This window comes from Cygnus atratus, chromosome 9, assembly GCF_013377495.2.
Source record: "Cygnus atratus isolate AKBS03 ecotype Queensland, Australia chromosome 9, CAtr_DNAZoo_HiC_assembly, whole genome shotgun sequence".
In the NCBI taxonomy this organism is placed as follows: Eukaryota; Metazoa; Chordata; class Aves; order Anseriformes; family Anatidae; genus Cygnus; species Cygnus atratus.
In genome coordinates, this window is record NC_066370.1 from 11,995,552 (window position 1) to 12,018,344 (window position 22,793).

General features: G+C 59.6%; 2 protein-coding genes across 2 annotated transcripts; both read left to right on the plus strand.

The window, feature by feature from the left end:
• Positions 1 to 12,880: 12,880 nt before the first annotated feature.
• On the plus strand, positions 12,881 to 18,184 carry PTTG1IP (PTTG1 interacting protein). The gene is given in 8 exon segments (XM_035544656.2): positions 12,881 to 13,073; positions 14,182 to 14,234; positions 15,240 to 15,305; positions 15,307 to 15,349; positions 16,948 to 17,050; positions 17,152 to 17,217; positions 17,529 to 17,575; positions 17,808 to 18,184. Coding segments are annotated over 8 exon segments (495 nt in total). The 5' UTR covers positions 12,881 to 12,982; the 3' UTR covers positions 17,834 to 18,184.
• Positions 18,185 to 18,485: 301 nt separating this feature from the next.
• On the plus strand, positions 18,486 to 22,260 carry LOC118247006 (small ubiquitin-related modifier 3). Its single transcript, XM_035544657.1, has 4 exons — positions 18,486 to 18,638; positions 18,873 to 19,001; positions 20,745 to 20,816; positions 21,549 to 22,260. Exons 1-4 carry the CDS (start codon positions 18,618 to 18,620, stop codon positions 21,609 to 21,611), a joined length of 285 nt encoding a protein of 94 aa, XP_035400550.1. The 5' UTR covers positions 18,486 to 18,617; the 3' UTR covers positions 21,612 to 22,260.
• Positions 22,261 to 22,793: the final 533 nt, after the last annotated feature.

A 22,793-nucleotide genomic window follows, 5' to 3' on the forward strand; every position in this document is an offset into this window, starting at 1 on the left:
CAGGGTCTGGGGGCACTGGTTTAGGAACCCCTGCTCTTTGTCCCCTGGGCTTGGCAGGGCATGACGCTTGTGGGGCTTCTTCCTTCTGGCTACAGAAAGCTGCCCACACAAGCACCAGTTTCCCAGGGGTCTTCACCCCAGGGTGAAGCCAAAATGTTGTGTCTGAACACCTCCAGGACGAGGTGTCTGTCGCGAGGTGCCCCCGAGGCTGGCTCAGGAGAACGCAGTCTGTCAGAAATCCTCCGCGAGTGCAAACAGGCTTTCTGTTTCCAGGCAAACGAGCTGTTTAGTTGGACCAGAAACTGTTTTATCTCAAATTTATACAAGGAGAGGCTGAGAGAGTCGAGCTAGCTCAGTCTACAGAAGGAAAGGCAAAGGGGGGGGATCTGCCTGCTGCCTCCAGCTCCCTGGAGGAGCAGAGCTAGGGCTGCCCGTCCTCGGGACGCTCACTGCTGGTTGGGCTGTGGCCCTGGGACAGGCACTCCCCCCTTCCCGGAGGTCTGGGGCTTTGCAGAAAAATTCAGTTTACACCTCAACCTGAACCCTTCCTTGCCTCCGGAAGTACTGAAACTCGCCAACCCAGGACCGTTGCCAGTCACAGCCTGCAGACAGCCCTGCGCTCCTGCGATGGGTGGCAGCAAAAATACCTCTTGTTCCTTTTAGTGAGAGGTTGTGGGGCGCCACGAAGCAATGCAAGAAAAGCAAAGCAAAGAGGAGCTAATTGGGCTGTCCCCAGGGGCTTTCCCCCAGCAATTTCTGGAATAACAAATGCCACTTCTGGCATGTCAGCCGTGGATTTCAGGAAGGGCAGGAAAAAGCCTCCTTAGGAATCCAGCTGCTGCTTATTTGGACGGCCTCTGAATTGTCAGCGGCAAATTAGGCGATATTAAATCAAATCTGCCTCTTCCTAAAAATAGCACCCTCGCTGGGGTTACAAATAATGCTGGGCTACCCTTGCTGTGAGTGCTTCTTGGGACGCGCTCCCTCACCCCCTCTGTGCCGCACTGGGGCGGCCGCCTCGCCTCGCCTCCTCCACAGCTGCCTGCAGGGCTCCTGCCTGGCCCCACAGGGCCCCAAACGCTCAAGCCCCTGGCGGAGATGCCAGCGGGGCCTCATCCTGCTAACCCCGAAGCTGAGCCTGCTGGCTGGAGCCAGGCATGCCCCGGCAGCCAGTCCCCGCAGCATTGCCTCCCAGGACACGGGCGGCGCGGGTTCCCGCAGGGATGGCATTTTCCAGCCTGCCCAACCCATCTTTTTGTACAGACCATCCTCTGCTTGTGGTGCGCTGGAGAGAGGCCCCTGGGGCAGGGGGTGGGGCGTAAATCGCTCCTGTCCCACTGCAGCAAACAAAACCCGACCAAGTCACGCTCCAAGTATTTTCTGCGATCACACGAGAATGCACTCTCCGCGTTGTGCCAGCCTTGCCACGACCAGCCCGGGCAGACACGCTGGATGGGCTTTTCCCCTTCTGCCTTTCCACAGCTCCCTTGTGATGGATATTACCCTTTCCTTTCCCCACGTGCAGCCAGTGCCGCTGCTGTCTGGCCCCACGCCGCCACCAAAACGCACGTGCGGGGCCGAGCACCCTGGTACGGAGCCGTGCTGGCATCACGAAGGGCTAGACCCAGCACGAAGGGCTAGACCCGGCACGGCATGCCCAGCACCACTCACGCAGCTCCTTTCGGTGCACTGTGCCAGCTGCCCACCGCTCCCCCTGCCCTGCCTTGCCCCCTGCGCTCTGGCAGGGGCACCCATCGGCGTGCAGCCTCAAATCCCTCGTCCATCCCTACACATCTGCCGGCAGCACCCGGCCAGGCCTCCACGCCCGCGTCCCGGCCACAGCGCATCCGTCCCTGGCGGCTTGTACGAAAAGCAGGCGACGTTTCGTTAAGGGATGCTTCCCCAGCCCCGGCTGCTGCGTTCAGAGGAGCGGCAAAGCTGGGGAGGGGAGCCACCCACCGCCGTCGCTTCCCGACTTCTGCCTTTTTGCAGAATAATTTGCCTCGCTGAGTTAGGAGCAGCCTGGATCTGAGCTCGGATGCTTTTTGAGCAGGACACTTCCCAGGTCCCGGGCAGCCTGTGTGCAGAGGAGCCTCCTGCAGAGACAGGCGGTGAAGCAGGTGCTCAGCACCCCCGGCCCCATCAGCTCGCCCATCCCAAACCAAATTCCCACCGCGGGCGCAGGAAAACCCAGCTGCCTCCCCCAGGGAACCCCACGGCACAGAGTCCCATGGGCTCGCCACACCTCGCGTGGGAAAACACCGCTCTCCGGGAGCTCGGAAATTGCTCCGTCTCCCCTTTCATCCCCCAACACAACCTGAAGAACAAGTTGCGGGCAGCCTCCTTCCCTCGGCCAGACTCGCCGGGCGCCTCCTCGTCCTCCTGCCCTCCACGGCAAGCAATTTTTGCCTGACGAGGAAGGCACCGACGGGCTTTTCTGGCCTGGCGACGCGGAGGAAGGGCTGACTCAGGCTGCGTCCCCAGCGAGGCGTGCGGCTCGGTGGCAGCGCTGAGACCCGACGCACCTCCAGACACCGGTGGAGGCGCGGTGGCACGGAGCCTCCTCGGGCATCACCGGGCTGCCTCGAAGGCTCGCTGGCAGCCATCTTCTCATCCCCTGGGGACAACGGGATGCTGCCCCGTCCCCGCCGGCCTTTCGGTGCCCCTCTCCCCCGGCCCCACCCCGTGCCCCCGGTCCCCCCACGCCCGGGGGAGCCCGGCTCGGTCCCCTCGCACCCGGCCCCCTTCGAAGCCAGCCGGGAGCCCCGGGACGGGCTCGGGGACGGCGGGGGCTGGGGGCTGCCCCGGGGGGTTGCCGCGCTCCCCCCTCCCGGCTCGGGGCTCCCGCCGCTCCCCCCCGAGCCCCCGGCCCCGGGGCCGCCCGCGGAGCCTTACGTGGAGGCGAGGCTGCGGCGGGCGAGCGGGGCCATCGGCAGGACGGCGGCGGGGGGGCTCCGGAGCCCGGGGGGGCGCTCCGGTGGCGGCGGCGGCGGCGGCGGCTCCGGTGCTGCCGCCTGACAGCTCGGCGGCCCCCTCGGAAGGTGGAGCCTGGCCGCGGGGCCGGCCGATGGGCGAGGAGGGCCGGCACCGAGCCCGGCCTGCCCCGCTCCGCCCGCCGGTACCGGAGAGCGGCGGGCGGGGGGCGGAGGAGAGCGGCCCCCGCCTCGCCCCCGGCCCGGCCCGGCCCGGCCGCCCCCCGACGGCGGTGCCCCGCTGCGAGCCCGGCTCCGGCTCTCGGCCCTGGGGGGGTTTCGTGGTCCCAGGAGCCGTGCCCCGCACCTCGGGCTCGTCCCACCCGCGGCCAAGGGGGCTCCCTCCCCAGGGCCGCAGCGAGCCGCGGAAAGCAGACAAACAACACAAAAAAATTGCCCGAAGAGATAAAAAGCGGTTTTATTTTCTTTCCATGACGCGGCTGCCCTCCTGCTCGGGGGCGACACTATTTCAGGCATGTCTCTTATTTGTGTTTCTCTAAATTTGTGCTAATTAAAGATGCACGCAGCTCTCCCCCTTCGAAAAAAAAAAAAAGCAGGGCGGGGGAAGGGGACCCACGGCTGAGACCGAACTTTCTTGAGACAGACAGGCAGAGAGGAGCAGGGTGACAGCTCCGCCTGGGCTCTGCACCCCGTCACGTCCCCGCTGGCTTGCAGACCTGCCCGAGCGGGTGAAATCCTTGGGGGAAGGCTCAGCTGGTGGACACAGAGCCCTTATCCCCCGAAGGACCGACCGAAATGCTGCACCAGCTGAAGCCTTGCCCGGCTCAGGCCCGATCCAGCGGGCCCAGCACTGGCCCCAGGGGACGTGTGCGGGCTGTGCAGGTCCCCCAGGCGATGCCGCCCTTCCCTGCGCCGCACTGCATCTGCTGACGCCTTGCCCAGGCTCCTGGTGAAACGCTAAGCACACGCAGATGGAGGAGTTTCGTTCTTTCCCCGCGTCCAAGTAGCTATTCCTTCCAAGGATTAATTAGGAAATTAAAGGGGTAGAAGGATGAAAAATGATCAGGATGAGCCCTGGTGACCATCTCTCTCCTGCAGTCTCCCCGTGCTGTGTCCCAGCATGTCCCCACCTCCGCTCCAGGACTGGGGGCAGCGGCTTCATCCTCCTCCTTCCCGCCCCGATTCCCTCTGGGGAAGGACACCCAGGCTCAGGGCCCGTGCCAACGGGACACCGGCAATGTGGGCTGCGGCACCCTGCACCCGGGGGGCAGGAGGGGCCCCGCACGCTGGGTGCACCCCGATTCAGGCACCCCAGGGTTGGGTCCTGCAGAGCCTCGCTCTCCCGGTTAACGCCAACAGTGTGCTGGAAGCTGGGATGCTTGGAGCTGCAGCCCTGTTTTCTGGCTCCGGCCAAAAAAGCCATCACATTTTGCCTGGCAAAAATTGTCCTTAAACCTACTGAGTCACTTACGGTTCCTTGTTACGATGCTCAACAATTCTGAGAGCCTGCAGCGGGGCTGGTGGCACGCAGGGAGGAGCGGCGCTCCCGGAGCAGGCAGCCTGGCTGCGAGACAGGGGTCAGCCTCTCTGGGAAGCTCGGTGCATGCCAGGGCTTTGTGCTGAGCATTTTTCACCCTAAGAAGCACTGGGAAAATGTCAGCGTTTGCTGGCAGCTCCCAGAGCTTTGCATCCAGAGAACATAAATACAGGAGGGGATGCTGGAAAGCCGCGCAGCAGCCAGCGCAGGGACCGATCCCTCAGGAACGAAGCCACGTATATATTTCTGTGTGTGCAGAGAGATGGAAGGGGCCCTGCTGGCTGTCCCTACCGCCTCTGCTCTGCGATGTCCCCAGCACCCTGAAGGTCCCCACCACCACCCCCTTGGCTGCCCATCACCTGGGGCTGGGCTGCATCTGCCACGTCGAGCTCAGTTGACATGCTCTGCAGCACGGCAGGGCTCAGGAGAGGACATCAGCTGGGTGTAGCTGTCCCTCCCATTGACACGCCGCGCTGCCAGGCGGAAAAGGGGCAATGTCCCACCAGGGGACGTGTCCCATCCGCCTCCTGCTATGGCCCAGGGCACTGCATGCCATCACCTGAGAGTCCAAGGACTGCTCCTACAAAGGACGGAAACACCCTGCCCTCCTCACCTGCTGTTGCACTGGCACACCAAGTTGTCAGCAAGTAATCAGGATAAAACAATTAGGGTGGATAATGAGCAGTCCCATCAGTCTGGCTCCCTGGCACGGAAGCAAGGAAAACCTTATTGTGGCATCCCCGTCCCCGCGGCCCCAGCTCGTGGTCTGCAGGTGGGTGGGCTGCTTGGGAAGCCGTCTGCCTGCCCTCCCACCCTCCTCCAAGGTATTAAGGAGACAGGGGAAATTTTCAGAGGGAAACAAAACACTCGGGAAACTTCCAGGCTGGGTTTTCCTTGCAGCTTTTGCTCTGTGCTCTGGCAGTGGCCGGGCCAGCGAGGAGGACACTCTCTCACTCCTGCCCACAGGCGGTCGCCAGCATTATATTAACTCGCAGCAAGACCTGCTGGGAGGCTTGAAGAGCGACAGATTTGGCTCAAAATTAGAAAATGCCAGGCAGAGGGATGCCCCTCGGCTGCAGAACTGGGAGGTGCCAGCACTGCCCAAATGTCCCCTTCCCTGCTGCCACAGAGGTAAGGGCCCACGGCTGGATGGAGCCGTGGGTGAGCGGGAGGAGGGATCCTGCTCACTGGGACAGCAAGGCCTCCAAACAGCCCAGCACCCTGGGGTCGTCCCCCCCCAGCAGCTCTTCTCTTCTGCTCCCAGGCAGTTGAGCCCATTAAAACCTGTCCGTGTTAATTAACTGTGTTTTCCCAAAGAACTTCTGTGCAAACCGGGTGGTCTTCTCCCAGCCTGGCTGCTTGGTGCTGCCCACAGTGCCTGATGAGGAGCTGGTGGAGGCTCCTGCGCTGCTCACCCATCCCCATCCCCATCCCCATCCCCGTCCCCGTCCCCGTCCCCGTCCCCGTCCCCGTCCCCATCCCCGTTCCCGACCCTGCCTCACTGCTTGCATCTCCTCCCCAGCCGTTCCCACCACTCTCAGTTCCTCGTCTAAGTTCTTTGTCCTGGCACGCTGGGCTCCATACACACACCTTTGGCCAGTGGTTCATGACAGGTTTGGCATTTGGCAGTGGCTGGGTCACACCACGTGTCCCCTGCAGCGCTGGGAGCTGCACTCCCACTGCAAGAACCACTGGTGACATGCGCCCTCTGCGGCACCCGTCAGCAGGCGTTCGGGGCCGCACCGACCCCATCTCCGAGTGCTCATAGTCCTCCTGCAAAGCCCCCTGCTCCTGTGCCTGCCCAAAGGACGTCATTTTTAGGCAGGATCAGATTCCAGAGGGTGAAATATTTCTGATTTTGCAATCTGGGGGGCTGGCACATCCAATGCTAGAGCTCTGGCATACAGCAAGTGAGAGCTGCAACAGTGCAGTCACAGGGAAGAGGCTGAGCGGTGCCAGTGCCAGCTTTCCAAGGCAGGCTGCACCGCTTCTCCCAGCCCCGGCTCCTTGCACGGAGCCAAGAGCCGGTGCCAGCTGTCGGGGAAAGATGGTGCGAGTGAGTCAGGGGCTGCGCAAAGCCTCCCTCTCCCCGGAGGTGCGATGTGCTGGGGCGGAGGAGGAACCCACGCTGGGCCAGCGGGGATGTGCAGAGCCTGGGAGCCACGGAGCCCCTCCAGGCGCTGGCACAGGGCCACCAGGGTGAGGAACACGAGCACCTGTGTGTGCCGGTGGGATGTCAGCAGAGCCCTGCCTTCCCATCCCGCACCCTTGAGGTGTCTGCAGGAGGTGGTGACAACAATGAAAACGTGGTGGCTTGGAGCAGGGCACCACTGAGTTACCATCAGCTGGCAGCAGAGATCCGCAGGCATGGATGTACGTGCAGCCAAAATGCCCCGGGGCAGGGCAGCACGGGGTAACACCACCTATTTCCAGCCGTACCCCAGGTGCAGGGCTCCCCAGAATGAATTCCTGGCTGACCAAAGATGAGAGGGATGCTGCCACACAGCCTCACGCAAAGTGCTGTGCCTATCTTGGTGTGATATTATGCTACCGAAACGTTCAGAAAATTGTGCTGCAGGGTGCCATGTCAGTGTTCCCAGCAGTTATCTTAACCCGAGTAAACAATATAGTGGAAAAGTCACACGCTCACTAAAATACACAGAAAAGTGGTCCTGGAGACTGTTTGGAGACTTGGAGGCTGTCAACGTCTCACGTGCAACCTCAGGCGGGCGGTGCTGTCAGAGATGGTTCATCCAACGACCTTGGGTGCCTCCAGGAGGGCTTTGGCAGGAAACAGGAGGCGGGAGGGGGAGGAGGAGGGCTGAAGAAGGTGGCAAAGAGGCCAGAGCAAATGGGATGAGGGTGGGGGAAACTTCAAAACGACGCCTGGCTGAGCAGTGACGGTGTCAGGCAGAGCCCCTGGCACATCCCAACTGTCGTTTAAGGCTCTGCAGAGGAATGGTGATGGGGTGCCCATATGGACACAGCCCGTGGGCTGGAGGAGAAATCCCAGCCTGCCTGAAGAGAGGAGCGAGGCATCTCCCTCGGGCTGGGCAGCCAAACCCTTCTGTCTCTCTGCTCTCGCTCAGGTCGCTGCCTTGCAGACCAGTGAGCCCTGGGAAGCAGGTCCGAGAGCTGTCAGGTGCTGTTAGCAGCGTGACAGCTCTTAATAAGGCCCATCTGCCTGGAAGGCACCAGATCCGGCAGGGTTTCTGCAGACCTGATGGTGAACGCCTTTGCCAAGGTTTTACACTCAGCACTAATAAACCCAACGGGGCGGCGTTTGGCACCACGAGCGGCAACTTCCCAGGCTGGGATAGCTGAGGCAGAGAAAATCCAGAATTACAGCAAAAAAAAAAAAAACCCTCGCTGCAAAGCACTGAGGTGAAACAATCCCCCCCCTCTGGGACATGAGGGGGCCATACAGCTCGGGAACAGCCCACCAACCGCGACCCCCTGCTTTCGGTGTGGCTGCTCCCGCGGACACCCCGTCGTCCCTCTGGAGGTGAGCGCATGGATCCTGCCCTTCCTCGCCACGAGCGACAACGGCGGCTGGTGCTGCATGAGGCGATAATCGGGACGGGAAAACCACAGCCTCCAGGAGAGGGGGTTGCTGGCAGGCTGCGGGGAACGGGCACAGTGTGGCGGAATTGCACCTTGTCCAAAGGGAGCAGGTGTTGTGCAGGCACCCGGTGCTCTTCAGGCAGGACGGCACTATTTAGGAGGTGGCCAGGAGGGAACAGCTGGACCCGTAGGTGTAACATAGCAGCACAAAAAGCCCATGTGGTTTAGGCAAATGCCACAGTCAAGGGAGATGAAAGGCTGTAGCTGAATCGAATCACTGTGGATGAATCACGGCGCTTTAGGGAACATACTAATGGGTGTTTAAACTAATCCGTAAAGCCTGGATAAGTTCCAGCAGACGTTTGGGCATTGTAGAAGCTTCAACTCTGTCCTCCGGGCTCCGCTGTCTCTTCCTGCTGCCGTGGCCACTGGGCTTGGGAGGCCCCGCGGACCCGGTGCCTCTGAAAAGTGGGGAGGAGGAAAGGGCCAGCTGCCTGGTGCATGCCGAGCTTTGCCAGGATGGTCCCGCAGGTGCTTGGGCCTCTCTGAAGCAAGCAGGATTAAATTAGCCCCATGAGAAACCCCGCGGCGCTGAGTGACCAGAGCAACAAGCTGCAGGGGCGCAGGGCTGGGACCTGGGTGCCTCCCAGGCACGGCCCCGCGTGCACCCATGGGTGCGGGGCTGCTACTGCAGCACTGCCTGGGGGCACCCGCAGGAATTGGCCCCAGCTGAGTTGTTTTCAAGTCTCTTTGCAAGCCTCTCCCCACAGCACTGCCCCTTTCCACCTGTGGGCTGCCCTGCACAGGCACACTGCTGCCAGGGGCTGGGATGCCCTCCAGTGCAAGCGCCGAGCAGAATCGCCTGAAGTATGTACTTTGTGAAGTCCCTGAATTAAAATAAGGATGTGGGATTTAATCTGAAGGCTTTGAAGCAGATATTTTTGTTATACATCACCATTTGTGTCACGATGCTAAAATATTTGGAAGGGCTGTGTAAATCGCCATTTGATCCCCTTTTTTCGGGTTGGCTCCCTCCTCCCTGTTTCACGACTGCTGCACAGAAGTGAAATGCACGTACCACTTGGGAACCTTTGTTTTTACTTTCGGCGGTCCCAAACAGCTGTGTACTTGACAGCGTTTCCAAGAGGGATGCTGTCACATGCGCTGACGCACACACGAAGTTATGCACCGACTCGGAGCCTTTGCCGCATTTCCCATTCGGGAGGCTGAAGCCCTCAGGGACAAACACCCCTCTTGCTTCGGTGGCTCCTGCCCACCCTCAGCATTCCCCCTGGCGGATTTTAAAGCCTAACTTGGGTTGAGGATTTTGGGGGGTATTCGGGACTGCATCCCCACGGGTTGGCTTCGAGGGCTGCTTTTAGCACCAGGGGAGCAGCGTTGCAAAGCTGCAGAGGGAATTCCCCGCAAACAGGTGGGAATGGAAGGCTTGCACTAAGCCTCACAGGGCTGCATTCAGCCTTGATTCACCCAAAATGTCCCAGGGAGAAGCTTGTGGACATTGCAATGTCTTGGGAAGAGCCCAACATCCCTGAGGAGCTCTGGAAACATCTTGGCTTTCTTTTTCTTTGTGGCCGAGCAGCTTCGGGGGGCACCTCCTGTGGGGTCACTGGCGGCCAGGACCAGGGCAGCTCCAATACTGGCGGGGGGGTTTTAAAGCTGCATAAAGAAAACATTTCTATTTAAAAAACCGTCTGGGTTGAGGATGTCAAGCCACGACCACAGCCAGCCAGCTCGTCTTAGGTTCGGCTTAGAAATCTCTGCCGTTGGGCCGCCGGGGCCGTGGAGCAGCCACCGGGAGACAAGAAACATTTGCCATATGTTGAGGGATTACTGTATAAAAACGAGATGCTTGGCCAGGCTCCAAGGTAAAAGGTTTCCAAATAGAGTCTGAATCCTGGACGGAAAAGTCCCAACTAAATATAGCCATGGCAGTCTCGGAGCTGACTTTCTTCTCTCGAGTTCACTTAAAATAGCCCGAGCAGCGGGGGCTGCCTGCAGGTAGCAGCGTGTTTGCAAACAGGGGCCTGACCCTGCTGAGCTGCTGGTGCTCAGGGACACCAGGATGGGGAATTGGCACTTGGGGCTTGAAAAGGTGAAGCTTTTCTGCCAGGTTTTGGCATAGCTTGCCATGGCCCGGGGTTGCTGAGAACTAGGGTTAGAAACGAGGGCACGGAGGCTGGGAAAAGCCCTGCTGGGAGATGGTGCTTCCATGCAGAAAGGGCAATTTGGGATTTTCTGGGGTGCCAGCCCTGGTCACACGTTTCTGAGCTGCGGGCTGCTGCCCTCAGCCTGAGACCCAGGAGCTAAAACCAAATCCCGGCCCCGGATGCCACAAAATGCGTGGGGACGCAGAGGCCGGTGTGGTGCCTTGCACAGAGCAGCAGCAGCAAACCCAGCCCTCAGCACTGCTCCACGCTCAGGAAGTGAAATAATTCTGCAAAAGCCCCTGGAAAAAGAAACAAAGCATAAATATCTGGGAGAGGAAAGCATCTGTCAGCTGCACGCCTCGTGCTGAGGACGGCACGCAGGGAGGACGCTGTCAGGACGCGCTTGGGATAAAGCCGAGGGAACTCATCGTGGGAGACATGCACAGGGTGGTGCCGGCCACTCGTGCTGGGGGCAGGAGGGTGCTAAAGCTGCCTTAAACGGCAGGGGGAACTCCCAGTAAAGAGAAAGTGGTGTCAAAACCCAAGGTGTAGTCAATAAACTCCAAAAGGAGGTGAGACAAGCTCCCCACGTTGACTTGTAGAGGACCCACAGAAGCTGTCTAACACCTCTGCGACGCAGGCAGTATTTTATTTGTAAGGCCTCACTGTTCCTATCACAGATGCTAGAAGTTTAAATTGAACTGAAGCCCGAGACAGTTGGCCCTACAGAACACGGGGCATCTGAGACAGGGCATCATCAAAAAAACGCAAGTTGTCTGAAAGAAGGAGAACTTTTAGCTCCCGTGTCCAAACAGGGGAGAGCGTGGTTGTAAATCCTTCAAGAGAGGCAGGAGAGCAGCCCGAGGTGTGAAAGCCTCGACAGAACGGGAGCTGCCAGGAGGGAAAGTCTGGATCTGCAAAATTAACGCTCCCAAACAACCGCCCTGGGGAGGTCGGGGACACGGGGGAGGCACGGCTGGGAATAGCAAATACGAGCGGAGTTATACCTTACATAGATAAAACTGCTGCTGGAATGGGCTTTCTGAGAGCCCGGAGAAAAGCTTTTGTTTAATTTATGGGGCTCGGGCTATATTTAGCCTGTGGATCCTTGGGGTTTTATCTCGTATTGTTGCTCCCAGCGAGCAGCTGCAATGCCTTAGTGGTTTGCTGTTTTATTTTTTTTTTTTTGACTTTTTGGACTTTTTGCAGGTGTGGGAGCTGGCCCTGCTGGCCCCCAGGGCACAAGGGCAGCCCCAGAGCCACCCCCACACCCCCACACCCTGCTTTCCGAGCCTGACCGGGGCTCTTTCACCCTTTGGAATGGTCTTCAAAAAACTTTGAAGAAAAACAAACACACAAACTTTGAAGAAAGACAAGAAAAAGCAGCTGTTTCCAACCTACAGACATTTTTATTTTTTCTTTTTCTCCCTGCGGAGGGAATCTTTTTGGGGTGAGTCCCCGCTGACATAAAAAACCTCCGGGTTTCGCAACGAAACCCTGCCAATCTCCCTCTTCCATCCGTGGCTGGCATGCCAAGCTAATTTTATCCTCCCTGGCCCCCCCATCTCCTGGAGATTGTCCTGTTGCAGCCAGTGAGTGCTAGAAAATAGCACATCGCCCACTCACGCAGCCTCCCTCTTCAAGGAAAATATTTATATTATGCCAAAGAGAGGGTTTCCATGGCAGTGATGACTTTAGCACTGTTGCCTTGGAAACCACTTGAGGCCATCTCGAGCGGGTTGAAAATACCCTTTGCAGACAAATAAGGCTCATGCACTGCCTGGCCCCTCGCGGTGGCTTCTCCGTGCCCCCCGGCCCGCCGGCCCCCTGCCCGCTGCTGCTGCATGGGCATGGGGCTCCCGTGCCCACGCTCCCCGCGTGTCCCCACTGAGTCCCTGCCGGTGCTGTGGGACGCTGGACGGCCACCACGTCATCTGGCGGGCGAGAAGAAGAGGCCAGCCAAGCGAGGTGCTTGGCAAACCCTACAGCCAGCTCGAACCCAGAGCTGGCTCGGGCTGCGGGGCATTGCTCGGGAAGGGAAAAAGCTGGGAAGCGCATCAGGGCACGTCCCCAGCACCATGCCCGCGATGCCTGCAGCACCTCTGGTCCCGGCCGAGGCCCCTGGGGCTGCTCGGGTGACCCTGCCTGCTGCTGTCCTGCCCCGAGCACCAGCTCTCGGCGGGGCACCCAGGTCCCGACTCCCTGCTGCGTGCGCGGGGCCGCCCGTTTCTCCAGAGGAGCTGCCAAAATCTCCTGCGTGCCCACCTCCCGAGTGCTTTGGCTGACCTAACACTGTCGTGCCTTTGCTGTCCGAGCCTGCGGGGGGACTGTCACCATCTTGCAGCCCGTCCAGCTCCCAAGGGAACGTGTCAGGGAGCGTGGAGCCTTCGGAGCGGGCAGACGATGCAGGCGGCGATGCTGGGCGTTCAAGCTACAGGCTTGGGTGTGGGGTTTTCGTTTGTTTGTTTGTTTTTGTTTTGTTTTCCCTCTGTTGTCCTCTGGGCAATCAATAAAAGCACCCGAGGAAGCCGCTGCCGCCCCAAATGCCCGGCCAGCACCGCCGAGGGAACCCACCCGGGGGAGGACGCGCCCCGGCCGCCGCCGCCGCCGCTCCCTGGGGCCGGGCAGCGAGGGGCCGCCCCCGGCCTGCCCCCGCCCCGCTGCCGGCCCTACAAAGGCGGCGGTCCCCGGCCCTTTCCTCCTCCTCCTCCTCCTCCTCCTTCTTCTCTTCCTTCTCTTCTTTCTCTTCCTCTTCCCCCGGCCCCCGTCCCGCTGCCGCCATGGCCCCGCTCCGGGCGCTCCGGTTCTGCGCCGCCCTGGCCCTGGCGCTGCTCCCCGCGGCCGCGCGGGGCGAGGAGGAGGCGGCGGGAGGTGAGCGGGGTCCCGCGGGGCCGTGGGGGGGTCCCACGCGTGTCCGTCCCGGTGCCGGGCTCGCCCGGCGCCGCCCCCCCCCCCCCCCCCCCGTGCTCCCGCACCGGTGGGAGCCGCAGCCCGTGCTGGGGAGGTGCGGGGGAGCTGCGGGGGTCCCGCGGGACCGTCCCCGTCCCTTGGGGGCTGCAGCCGCGGTGGTGGCGAAGGGCACGGCCAAGTCCGGGGGTTTTGGATCCTGGGCTGCCCCCCCGGGGCTGTAAGAGCAGGGTTCAGGGGTAGCAGCGCTGGGGGTCCTGGGAGGGTGGCGTTAACGGAGATGCAACGGAAAGCGCAGTGTGTTCTCCGCGCTTTCTGACCGCGTCCCGCGGTGCGAGAGGGCTGTTCGGAAACTCTCCGTAAACAACAAGTCGGAGGTGGCCCAGCCTCGGCTGGAGAAATGGGCGCGATGTGGTGCCCCAGCCCGTCTCGGATCCGGCGCAGGGCCTGCAATCTCGGCCTCCCCGTGGCGCGCAAACCGCCTTATCTGAGGAGGCGCGTTAATAAATTGCCCGGTTGTTCGGAGGGCTCCGTGCGGAGCATGTGACGGGCGGCGGGGCACAGCTGGGGCTCCCTTCCAGCTGGGAAGGGAAAACACAGCCCTGCTCCGCCGCTTGCCTGCGTGGAGCCGGAGCTCCCCTGGGGCTCAGCACGGGGACCTGCAGCAGCCCCGGGTCGGGGTGGTGTTGGGGGTGCTGTGCCTTGGCTGGCAGCGGGCAGGATGGTCCCACGCGCTGTCCCTGCCCGCTGGGTGGCCGTGCGAGGGGGCTTGGGTCCGTGACCCGCACCCCAGCGGCCTCATGCCTCTCCCCTGTGTCTGTGCTTTCAAGCTGCTGCTCTGCGGGGGCTCGGACAGGTGTGCGGTGTCATAGGTGGGGACACTGAGGGTGTCAGACACTGGGGATGTCACATCCTTTTGAGTCTGGTGGCTGGCAGCTCTGACAGGAGCGTTAAAATGCACTGTGGCCGGTGCCATGGGGCTTAGGCCCCTGCAGAGCCAGGGATGGGAGCAGGCTCTGGGGTGCGCTGAGAAGCTCCTCATGGTCCTGAGGTGTCCTTTCCCTTTCTGCAGATTGCCATCAGTACACAAACAGGAGCTGTGAGGAGTGCCTGAAGAATGTCACCGTAAGTAGCAGAAGCAAAACCCCGATTTCTCCCAAAGAAGTGCAAGTGCAGCACACGTTTCAGGTGGCTCGGAGGAGCTGCTTCCCCCTCGGGGTGAAGGGACTCCGTCATCCCTGCCTGTTGCAGTGAAGACAAACGCCCCTCGGTGCTCTGGGGCGAGGCCACTAGGGACTGCTAGCTTCCTTGTCTGCTTCTTGAGTCATCAGCTGAACTGCTGAGCTCCTCCTAGGAACGTGGGACGCTGCTTTGCGGGCAGGTGTGTCTCCTGAGCGCAGGAGGACCCTGCTGCCTGCTGGGCTGTGCTCGCTGTTGGAGCGGCTTGCACCCAGCTCTGTCGGTTGCCTCGCGTGGAGCAGGAAGTCAGGCTCTTCCTAGAGTCTCTTCCCACTGAGGCTTTCCTGTAAATGGTTGGTTTCCCTTTGGCTTTCCTCACGTGGCTGTACGTAGCCCCCGTCCTGGGCACGCGGTGGGGTTGGATGGGCCAGCAGGCTGTGGGGACAGTGGTACCGGGTGGACAAGGGCTGTGTGCCTGTCCTGCGGACCTCGTCTGCTGTTCATCTTTGGTATCAGCAGGCTTGGACTCAGGGCAGAGCTTGCAGCGAAGTCTGGGGGCCGTGGGCAGCTGAGTAGCTGGGGCTGGCTGGGGAGGGCAAGTGAGGGCACACGATGCAGAACTGCTGGAACAGAAGATGCCCAAGTGCCTTGTTTCAAAGGCTTTCCTGTCCCCAAAAAACTGTGCAGAACTTAATGATTATTGCTTTCCTGCAAGCCAGGAGAAATGTTCTCAGCATCTTAACTTGCTCTGGAACTCCATGCCCCTTGCAGCTGCCTCTCCTGGCGCAAGGACCTGCTGCGAGCTGTGCTGGCCCAGCAGAACACCTGATATGTTTGCTGGGCTGGGCAGCCCTGGCACTTAGGAGCCAGCGGTGGCTAGCAAACTGGAGCCTGGCTACCTGGCAGTGCTGCTGCCCAATGGTGACACCATGCTGTTGTTGTGTGTTGCAGTGCCTGTGGTGTGTCAGCAGCAAGCGGTGCGTGCCGTACCCTGTGCGGCGGATCCTGCCACCGGCCCGACCTGTGCGAGCTCCGCTCTGCGCGCTGGGGAGTCTGCTGGGGTGAGTGCGTGGGTCTCGAGCCGCGCTGGGCCTCAGCAGTCGGCGCTGAGCAGCCCAGGCAGGGCTGCTGCTGCTGGTGTGGCAGTGACCCACTGAAGTCACTGGGGGCTCCTCGGGCATCCTCAAGGCGAGTGGGAGCAGTACCCCGTCTTCTGGCGGGAGCAACCCCTGCACTGCTCCCGGTGTGGTCCTTGGGCTTCAGGGCGTGGTGAGGACCAAGGACACTCTGTGGGCAGCGGCCCTGCAGTGCACAGCGTGCACCACCCGCGTCTGAGCTCTGCAACAGCCGCTCTGCCCTGAGCCCAGCACGTGGCTCCCTGCACTGCTTCTGTCCCTCGGTGCTGTGCCTGCTGGCCCCGGCAGGCTCTCAGGTCTGTGGGGGCTACAGGAAGCACAGTGAGGTGGCCTCTCCTCGAGCTCACCCACCTGAGAAAATATTCCCTTCCAAAACTAGCACCACATGAACCACCTGGAGCCGAGTCATCTCCAGGGACTTTTCTGGCTGGAGGTTAATTGGCAATGTTTCCTGCTTGGTGGCTCTCTGGAGAAAGGACTTGTTCAGACCAAGGTTGTGTGCTTGTGCTGGGACAAGCGCCAGGCGTTGGGTGGTGAAGCATTAGGGAAACAAGATGTGGCTTGGTTTCTCTCACCTGTCCCTGTGATGCACGTGAAGTTGAATTGTGGTCACAGTGAGCTATTGTTCCGGAGGCTGGATTCTTCACCTGCAGAGGGAAAACTGCTCCCACACCTCATGAAGAGAGAATCTCCTCTTTGTGAACATCAGTTCTTGAAACTTGTGTAAGACCTTGAAATATGAGTTTGTATGCGAGTAGCCTCAATAAAAGGCCTTATTGTGGAAGAACACATTCCTTAGCTTGCAGAACTAGTTTTAGAGAAGATTAGTCCTGCAGGAGATTAGCTCTTAAATGTGCCTGCATTTATGGTGTGCGACTCCAGCCTTTGTTATCAGGCAGAGGAGTGAGCAGGGCAGGGGTGACACGAAGGCTGGGCTCACCCTGCAGAGCCACGTGTTTCAGAGGTGCTGGTGGAGAAACCTCCCTTCTGGGATGAGCAGTCTGGTTAGCTTTGTCTTGCCCACCACTGCTGATTTCCAATAGTTGGCTTTTGGTTTTGCTGCAGAGCAGCTGGCCAGATGAAAACTTCACTTTGCACGTCAGGAAGGCAATGCTGTCGAGTCAGCTCTCAAACACTGGCTTTTTCAAAGCCCTACCTGGACATCAGTCTGTGGACCTGCCCGTTCCCGGGTGACCGGTGAGGGACAACTCGGGATCTGGGGACAGAGGCGATGCTCTGCAAGCTGCTGGCTGGCTGCCACCTGCTCTCCCAGATGCCTGGTGAAATGCCGCACGTGGGCATGCGATGTGGGGCTGGCTGCCTGAGCCACACCAAGAAGGAAGCCCGAAGTGCTTTGGGTCTGGGATGTGCTAGTGCACCTAGAAATAACGCCTGTCTTGCTTTCCCCCAGGCACTCCTGCATGCCTCGAGTCTGGTAACTGGAGCTCCTGCGTGCCTGTAAACACCGTGACTTCTGGCAGCTGTGTATCTGTGTGCTAAGTGTCTTTTCTTGCATCCTGCAGTGAACTTTGAAGCCCTGATTATTGCAATGTCTGTGGTGGGAGGAATGATCCTTATCATGCTGGGTGTCTGCTGCTGCTGCTGTTGCAAGAAAAAGAGCAAAAAGCAAGTATCAGAGGGGGAGTAAGGGGGCTGCTCCCAGTTTTCCTGAAGAGCAGCTAAGGTGCAGCCGTGGGCTGTTGCTGACGGGCTGTTCTGTCTGCCAGGCCGGACAAAGAGGACGAGCGAGCAGCCCGGGAGCGGGAGCGGAGGCGGGTACGCCAGGAGGAGAGGTGAGGCCACGCTGCCGCAACGAGTGCCGCACTGTGCCATGCAGCGTGCTTGGTGTGGGGTGTGCACCATGAGCAGGGCCCCTGCTGGGACCTGGGGGTGCACCATTGTGGTGGTGGTGTGCATCCACCCGAAAATCCCAGAGGCCCCGCTCATGTCTGCGGGGGGGGAGGCCGCGAGCCTGTGGCACTGGCCCTGGGCAAAGCTGTGATTCTGGAGCTCCCCAGCCTGGGAGGGAGGCAGGAGCTGCAGCTCCTCCTGCTCGGCTTTGCTGTGCTGTTTGCTGACTCGTGGCTCCCTTTCCTGTCCGCAGGAGAGCAGAGATGAAATCGCGGCACGATGAAATCCGAAGGAAATACGGTTACGGTGGCTCGTGCTGGTGTTTTCCGCTAAGCTCTAGATCCAGTAACTGTGTCCCGTGATGGGAGGGCGAACGGAGCCCGTCTGCCAGGAAGACACCAGGACCTGCAGCCCCAGGGAGCAGGCTGGGGGCGTGCGAGTGACAAAGAGCTGTCCCTGGAGCTCTGGGTGGCGGTGGCTGGAGGGAGAGCTGCTCCTGGGGGGTCTCAGCTGGTCTCCCTTCTCTCCCTAGGCCTGTTCAAAGAAGAGAACCCCTAACGCCAAATTTGACAATTAGCCTCTCCAGCGCCGCGGGACTCGGATGCCGCCCGCCGGGAGGAGAGCGCCGCGGTGCCGCTCCCGGTGCGGGCTGACCACCGCCTCCCTCGGCTCCGCTCTTGGCTGCGGTGGCGGCCGGCCTGCGGCCCTGCACCTGCCCGCCCGCGGTGCGGGCCGAAGCATCCCCGTGCGCCTGCCCGTGCCCCCGCCGCGTCCCTGGGGGCTGGGGCTGGGGCTGAGGCGGGCCGGTGCCGGTGCCGGGCTTCCTCCCCCCCCCCGCGTGCCTTTCTGGGCCTCTCCCGGCAGCGCCGGGGGAGCCGCAGCCGCGCATTAAACCCGCCCTGCTCACCTTGCCCCAGCGCCGCCTGCCTCCTGCGAGCCCGCCCGGGGGGCGCGGGGCGGGGCGGGGCCGTGACCGGGGGGGGGGGCGGGACCGGGGGGGCGAGGCCCCGCCCCCGCAGCGCTGGCCCCGCCCCCCCGGTGACGCACTTTCCAGAGCCGCCTCGGCGCGCAGCGCCTTAGCCCCGCCGCCTGCCTTCCTCCTCCGCCGCGCGCGCCCCCGCGTGGCCCTGCGCGCGCGCGCGCGCGAGCCGCCTCCCACGTGACGCGGCCGGGCGGCCAATGGCGCGGAGGGGGGGGGAGGGGCGGGGCCAGGCGCGCGCGCGCGCTCTCGCGGGCGGTTGGCGGCGGCGGCGGCGGCGGGAGCCGAGCGCGGGCCGCTCCCCTCAGCGCGTGCCCGCCCCGTCCCCCCCCCCTTTCCCGTCCCCCCCCCGTCCCCGCCGCCATGTCGGAGGAGAAGCCCAAGGTGAGGCGCGGCCCGGCCCGGCCCGCGGCTGAGGCCTCTCCGCCGGGCACCGGGGGCCGGGCCCGCTCGGCGGGAGCTGCTGCCCCGCCCCGCCCCGCCCCGCGCGGCCCCGGGGGGCTGGAGGGGGGGGGGTGGGGTGTTGGGAGGGGGGGGAACCGGCCCCGGCCGCCTCCGGGCCCTGCGGGGCCCCGCGCTGTCCCCGCGCGGTGTTTTCACGGCGTCGTCTCCCCGCAGGAAGGGGTGAAAACAGAGAACGACCACATCAACCTGAAGGTGGCCGGGCAGGACGGCTCCGTGGTGCAGTTCAAGATCAAGAGGCACACGCCGCTGAGCAAGCTGATGAAGGCGTACTGCGAGAGGCAGGTACGGGCGGCGGCGCCCCCCCCCCCGCCGAGCTGGGGGTCCCCGCGCTGCCCCCCCGCCGGGAGGGGGCCCCGGGCTCTGCGGGATTTCGCCCCGGGGGGTTCCGAGCGGCAGCACGCCCCAGGCAGCGGGCCGGCTCGTGGCGGGGTGTAGGGCGAGGGGGTGGGATGCTGAAGCTGGGCTTGTGAGCCTTAAGTGAGTGAGAAGTGCCTCTTCCTCACCCGGTGCTCCCGCGTCTCTAAAAATCCCCTGTGATACCGTTGCCAACACCTCTTCGGTTCCGATCCTGGCTCAGATGCTAGTTCAGCCTCAGTTTGTAGCCAGGCGACCCTCGCTTTTATCACACGTAAGATTTTGATCATGCAGGGCGTGCTTTCCGTTTGGAAGAGTGCATGAAAACAGGTTGTCCCGTGCCACCACTTCTTTCGCGATCTTTTTTTTCCTCCTCCTCCTCTTCTCACACATCCCTTTTGCTGCCTGCTGTGTGGCTTTGACTGGGATGTTCTGCAGGTGGCTGCAGGCTGCTCTGTGCAGGAGGCTGTCTGTCCCTCGGGGCTGTCTGTAGCTCACTGGGAGAGTGCTTTATGCAGGCTCTGAGCGTGTGTGCTCCTGCACCATAACAGGTGGTGCAGGGAACAGAGAGCAGGGGTGCAAATGGCTTTCAGAAGTGGAGTGAATTTCAGTTTGCAGGCGTCTCTCCTTTCCTGTCACATGTGATGTTCTTTCTTTGATTCCTCGAGGCTTACGTTGCACCCTGTCCTGTGCCTGATGCAGCGTATGTCTTCTCAGGCTGGGAACGGGCTAAATGCAAGGGGTCCTCAGAGATGCACGGAGAGCTTTTGTGCTTGTGTGGCTGTAGGTAAGGACTGGCAGGTTGGACAGCAGAGGGGTTTTCAAGAGTTTTAGTGGGCAAAGCAAAGCCCTAGCTCACTGAGGCAGGGAATGAAGGCTGCATTATGCGATTAGAAACTGAATTCAGTTGTGAACTCGGCTTAGGCTTTAAAAGCCAGACTTACTAATTGTAAAAGCCTCGAGTTAAGAACCCTAGCATGTTTCTAACAAAGCATACAAGTAAAAATCTGCATGGTGGTCTGTGAGTTCTTTTTTCCTTAAATGCTTCTCGGTTCCTCTTTTCGATAAAGGACTAGAACTGGGAGCGAATGCCTGGCATGAGTCAAAAACTTGTCTTAAGTATGGGCAGTCGGTGCTGGCAGGCAATTGCACCAAGAGGTAGCCTTTCTAGTTTTTTTGGAAGTGTTTTCTTTCGAGTGAACTGCAAATACTCTTACTTCCCTGCATGAAAAACAATTGGCGCTCCTCTCTGCCATGTCCTACAAGGCTATCTAGAACTGTTCGCTGGTTGATCTCTTTTCAAATTTAACATCACCTCTGGATGATACTTCTTTCCTTGGCTTTTTCTTTATTCTTTCAGCCCTTCTTGAACGTTACTTTCTTGTTCTCCGTTGCTTTCTGGTATTTGTTCCTTGCAGAGCAGGATTGCAGGCTGGGTCAGAACCGGGTGCCAGACCAGCACCTGTGGCTCCGTATCGAGTCCTCGCTGTGACAGCGGCTGCCCGACAGTTCTGCTTCCTCAGTTCATGCAGCACAATAGATGCATTAAGTTTCCTATTCATTTCAGCCTTACCTTTGTTAATATCTCTTCTGGTAGTAAATCACTAAATGCTTTATTTGGATTCAAAAGCTGAAGTGAGGTTTCTCACACTAACTACTCTGAACTTGCAGGGTTTGTCAATGAGGCAGATTAGATTCAGATTTGATGGACAACCGATCAATGAAGCAGACACACCTGCACAGGTACGAAAAACACTTGTACTGCAAATTGCTGTAAAATACTTTGTTGGCTGCATTCAGGTCAAAGGGTTTTGGAATCAGGATGATTCTCAAATAATTCAAGTTCGGCTCATTCAAAATAATTTGTCTAGAGTGGGATTCCTGTCCCTTTGAGTTCTGTCACCGATGGGTGTTGGGGGCAGAAGATGTCTGAGCGCTGGTGCTGAGCAAGCTGGCGCCGAGTGCTGCTGTGGGCAGCAACCCAGGAAGGTGCTGGAGTTTGCAGCTCTGTCCCGCTTCTGCTTTGGCCTGAGGAGAGCCAGGACTGAAGCTAAATGCCACGCTGCTGTCAGCTCCGGTAACGCTGAGAATTTGGGGAGCTTCTTGTATCAAGAAAGCCTGAGGTGAGGAATAGAAGAAACGCTTGGCTGAGGTGATTTCTTGCAGAAGACAGTAAATGTCTGAGCATGGCCTGAGAGACAGGCGTGGCTCCAGAGCCTGTTCTGGCATTGGCGGTGCTGCGGCTAGAGGTGGTGGAGGTTCCTGAAGCAGGCTCTGCCTGCAGCTGTCTGAGACACGTTGGGCAGTCCTGCGGGGGCGACGCTGCCTGGAGAGGCTGCTGGAAGGAGTTCGACATAGTGTTAAGGTTGCACCTTAAACGCTCAATTCTTGGTACTGGTCGGGGTAGAGATCTGAGTGCTTTTGTACCTGTGTGGTTGTGAATTTCAAATCCTGTGTTTTCTGGTTAATTAACAGCTGGAGATGGAAGATGAAGACACTATCGATGTGTTCCAACAGCAGACAGGTGGAGTGTGTTAAGACGTGCCATCCTTTTGAGAAGAGGAGTTTAAGGATCCTCATCGCACCTCACTCTCATCTGGTTTTGGATTTGCTATTAAATAGTAAACAAATGAACATGCCAATCATACAGGATTCTTCTAAACTTTAGAGGACATTTACCAAAATTGCTTGTTGTCTTTGACGTACTGCGTGTGCAAGTCAAAACAGTATCTGCAGGGATTAATCTATATCTTCAATTGGGCCAATTTGATTTAAGTTCATATTAAGTAATATACGTTGTCTATCTGCTGTTAACTTTTTTTTTTTCTTTAAACCTGTGGCCTAAATATTCATCCATGTTTTAGGACATGGACTGTTCATTCCTGGCTGTTGTCGGTCTTGCCCCTCTGTTTAATTCTAATCTTGTAAATAATTCAGTATATTTTCTTGCTAATCAAGAGCTTAAAAGTTTCCTTTTATAATATGCCTAAGAGAAGGAAAAAGAGATGCTGATTTAAAGTTTTTAGTGTGTTGCAAACAGTTACTTCAGAGATGTTAAGCCTATGACACGAGGTCTGTACGTGCAGATCCGATGCTTAGTATAGAGTCAGTTTGAAATATTCCAGATTTACATGTGCGTTGCCATGATTTGATAAAAGTCGCCTGAAATATACTTTTTTTTAATGCAGTCATGAGAATCGTCATGAATTATTGTCAGAAATGGAGTTATCAGAGCAGCTGGTCCCAAACTAATGCTCGTGACAGAGCTGCGGGGTGTTTTGTTGTGCAGGTTTATGAAGAGAAGCCTCTCACTGCAACCTTGTCCGTCTGCTAAACAGCCGACAGAATTCGTAACTTCTCTTCTGCTCCTGTTAGTACATCTCCAGAACCTGTGTCTCTGTCTTTGTGGGTACTGGAGAGACGTGGGCTCAGGGCTCTCTCTAACGCTGGTTTTTGGTAGAGAAACTTGGTCTGTAAGTGGGGAGGGAAGCCTCTAATGCCACCGCGCTGTGCGTGCGGAGCTGCCAAGAACGCGGTAGGCGAGGACACACGTACATACAAACGTGCCCGCGTGCCGGGTTCTAAAAACCCAACGAAACCCCAAACTAGGCTTTGAATTCCCACTGCGCTGCCAAACCTTAACCAACTTTAAAGGGGTCCGTGTGAGTTTGCGCTCCGGCGAAGTGGCACATCTGTTCCAAGCGACTTCTCACGAGGGCC

Bases quoted from the DNA above. Each gene is read 5' to 3' on its own strand.
- LOC118247006 (XM_035544657.1), top strand. From the start codon at position 18,618: ATGTCGGAGGAGAAGCCCAAG. The intron at 18,639-18,872 runs GTGAGGCGCGGC...GTCTCCCCGCAG, and splicing joins TGTCGGAGGAGAAGCCCAAG to GAAGGGGTGAAAACAGAGAA. The intron at 20,817-21,548 runs GTACGAAAAACA...GTTAATTAACAG, and splicing joins AAGCAGACACACCTGCACAG to CTGGAGATGGAAGATGAAGA.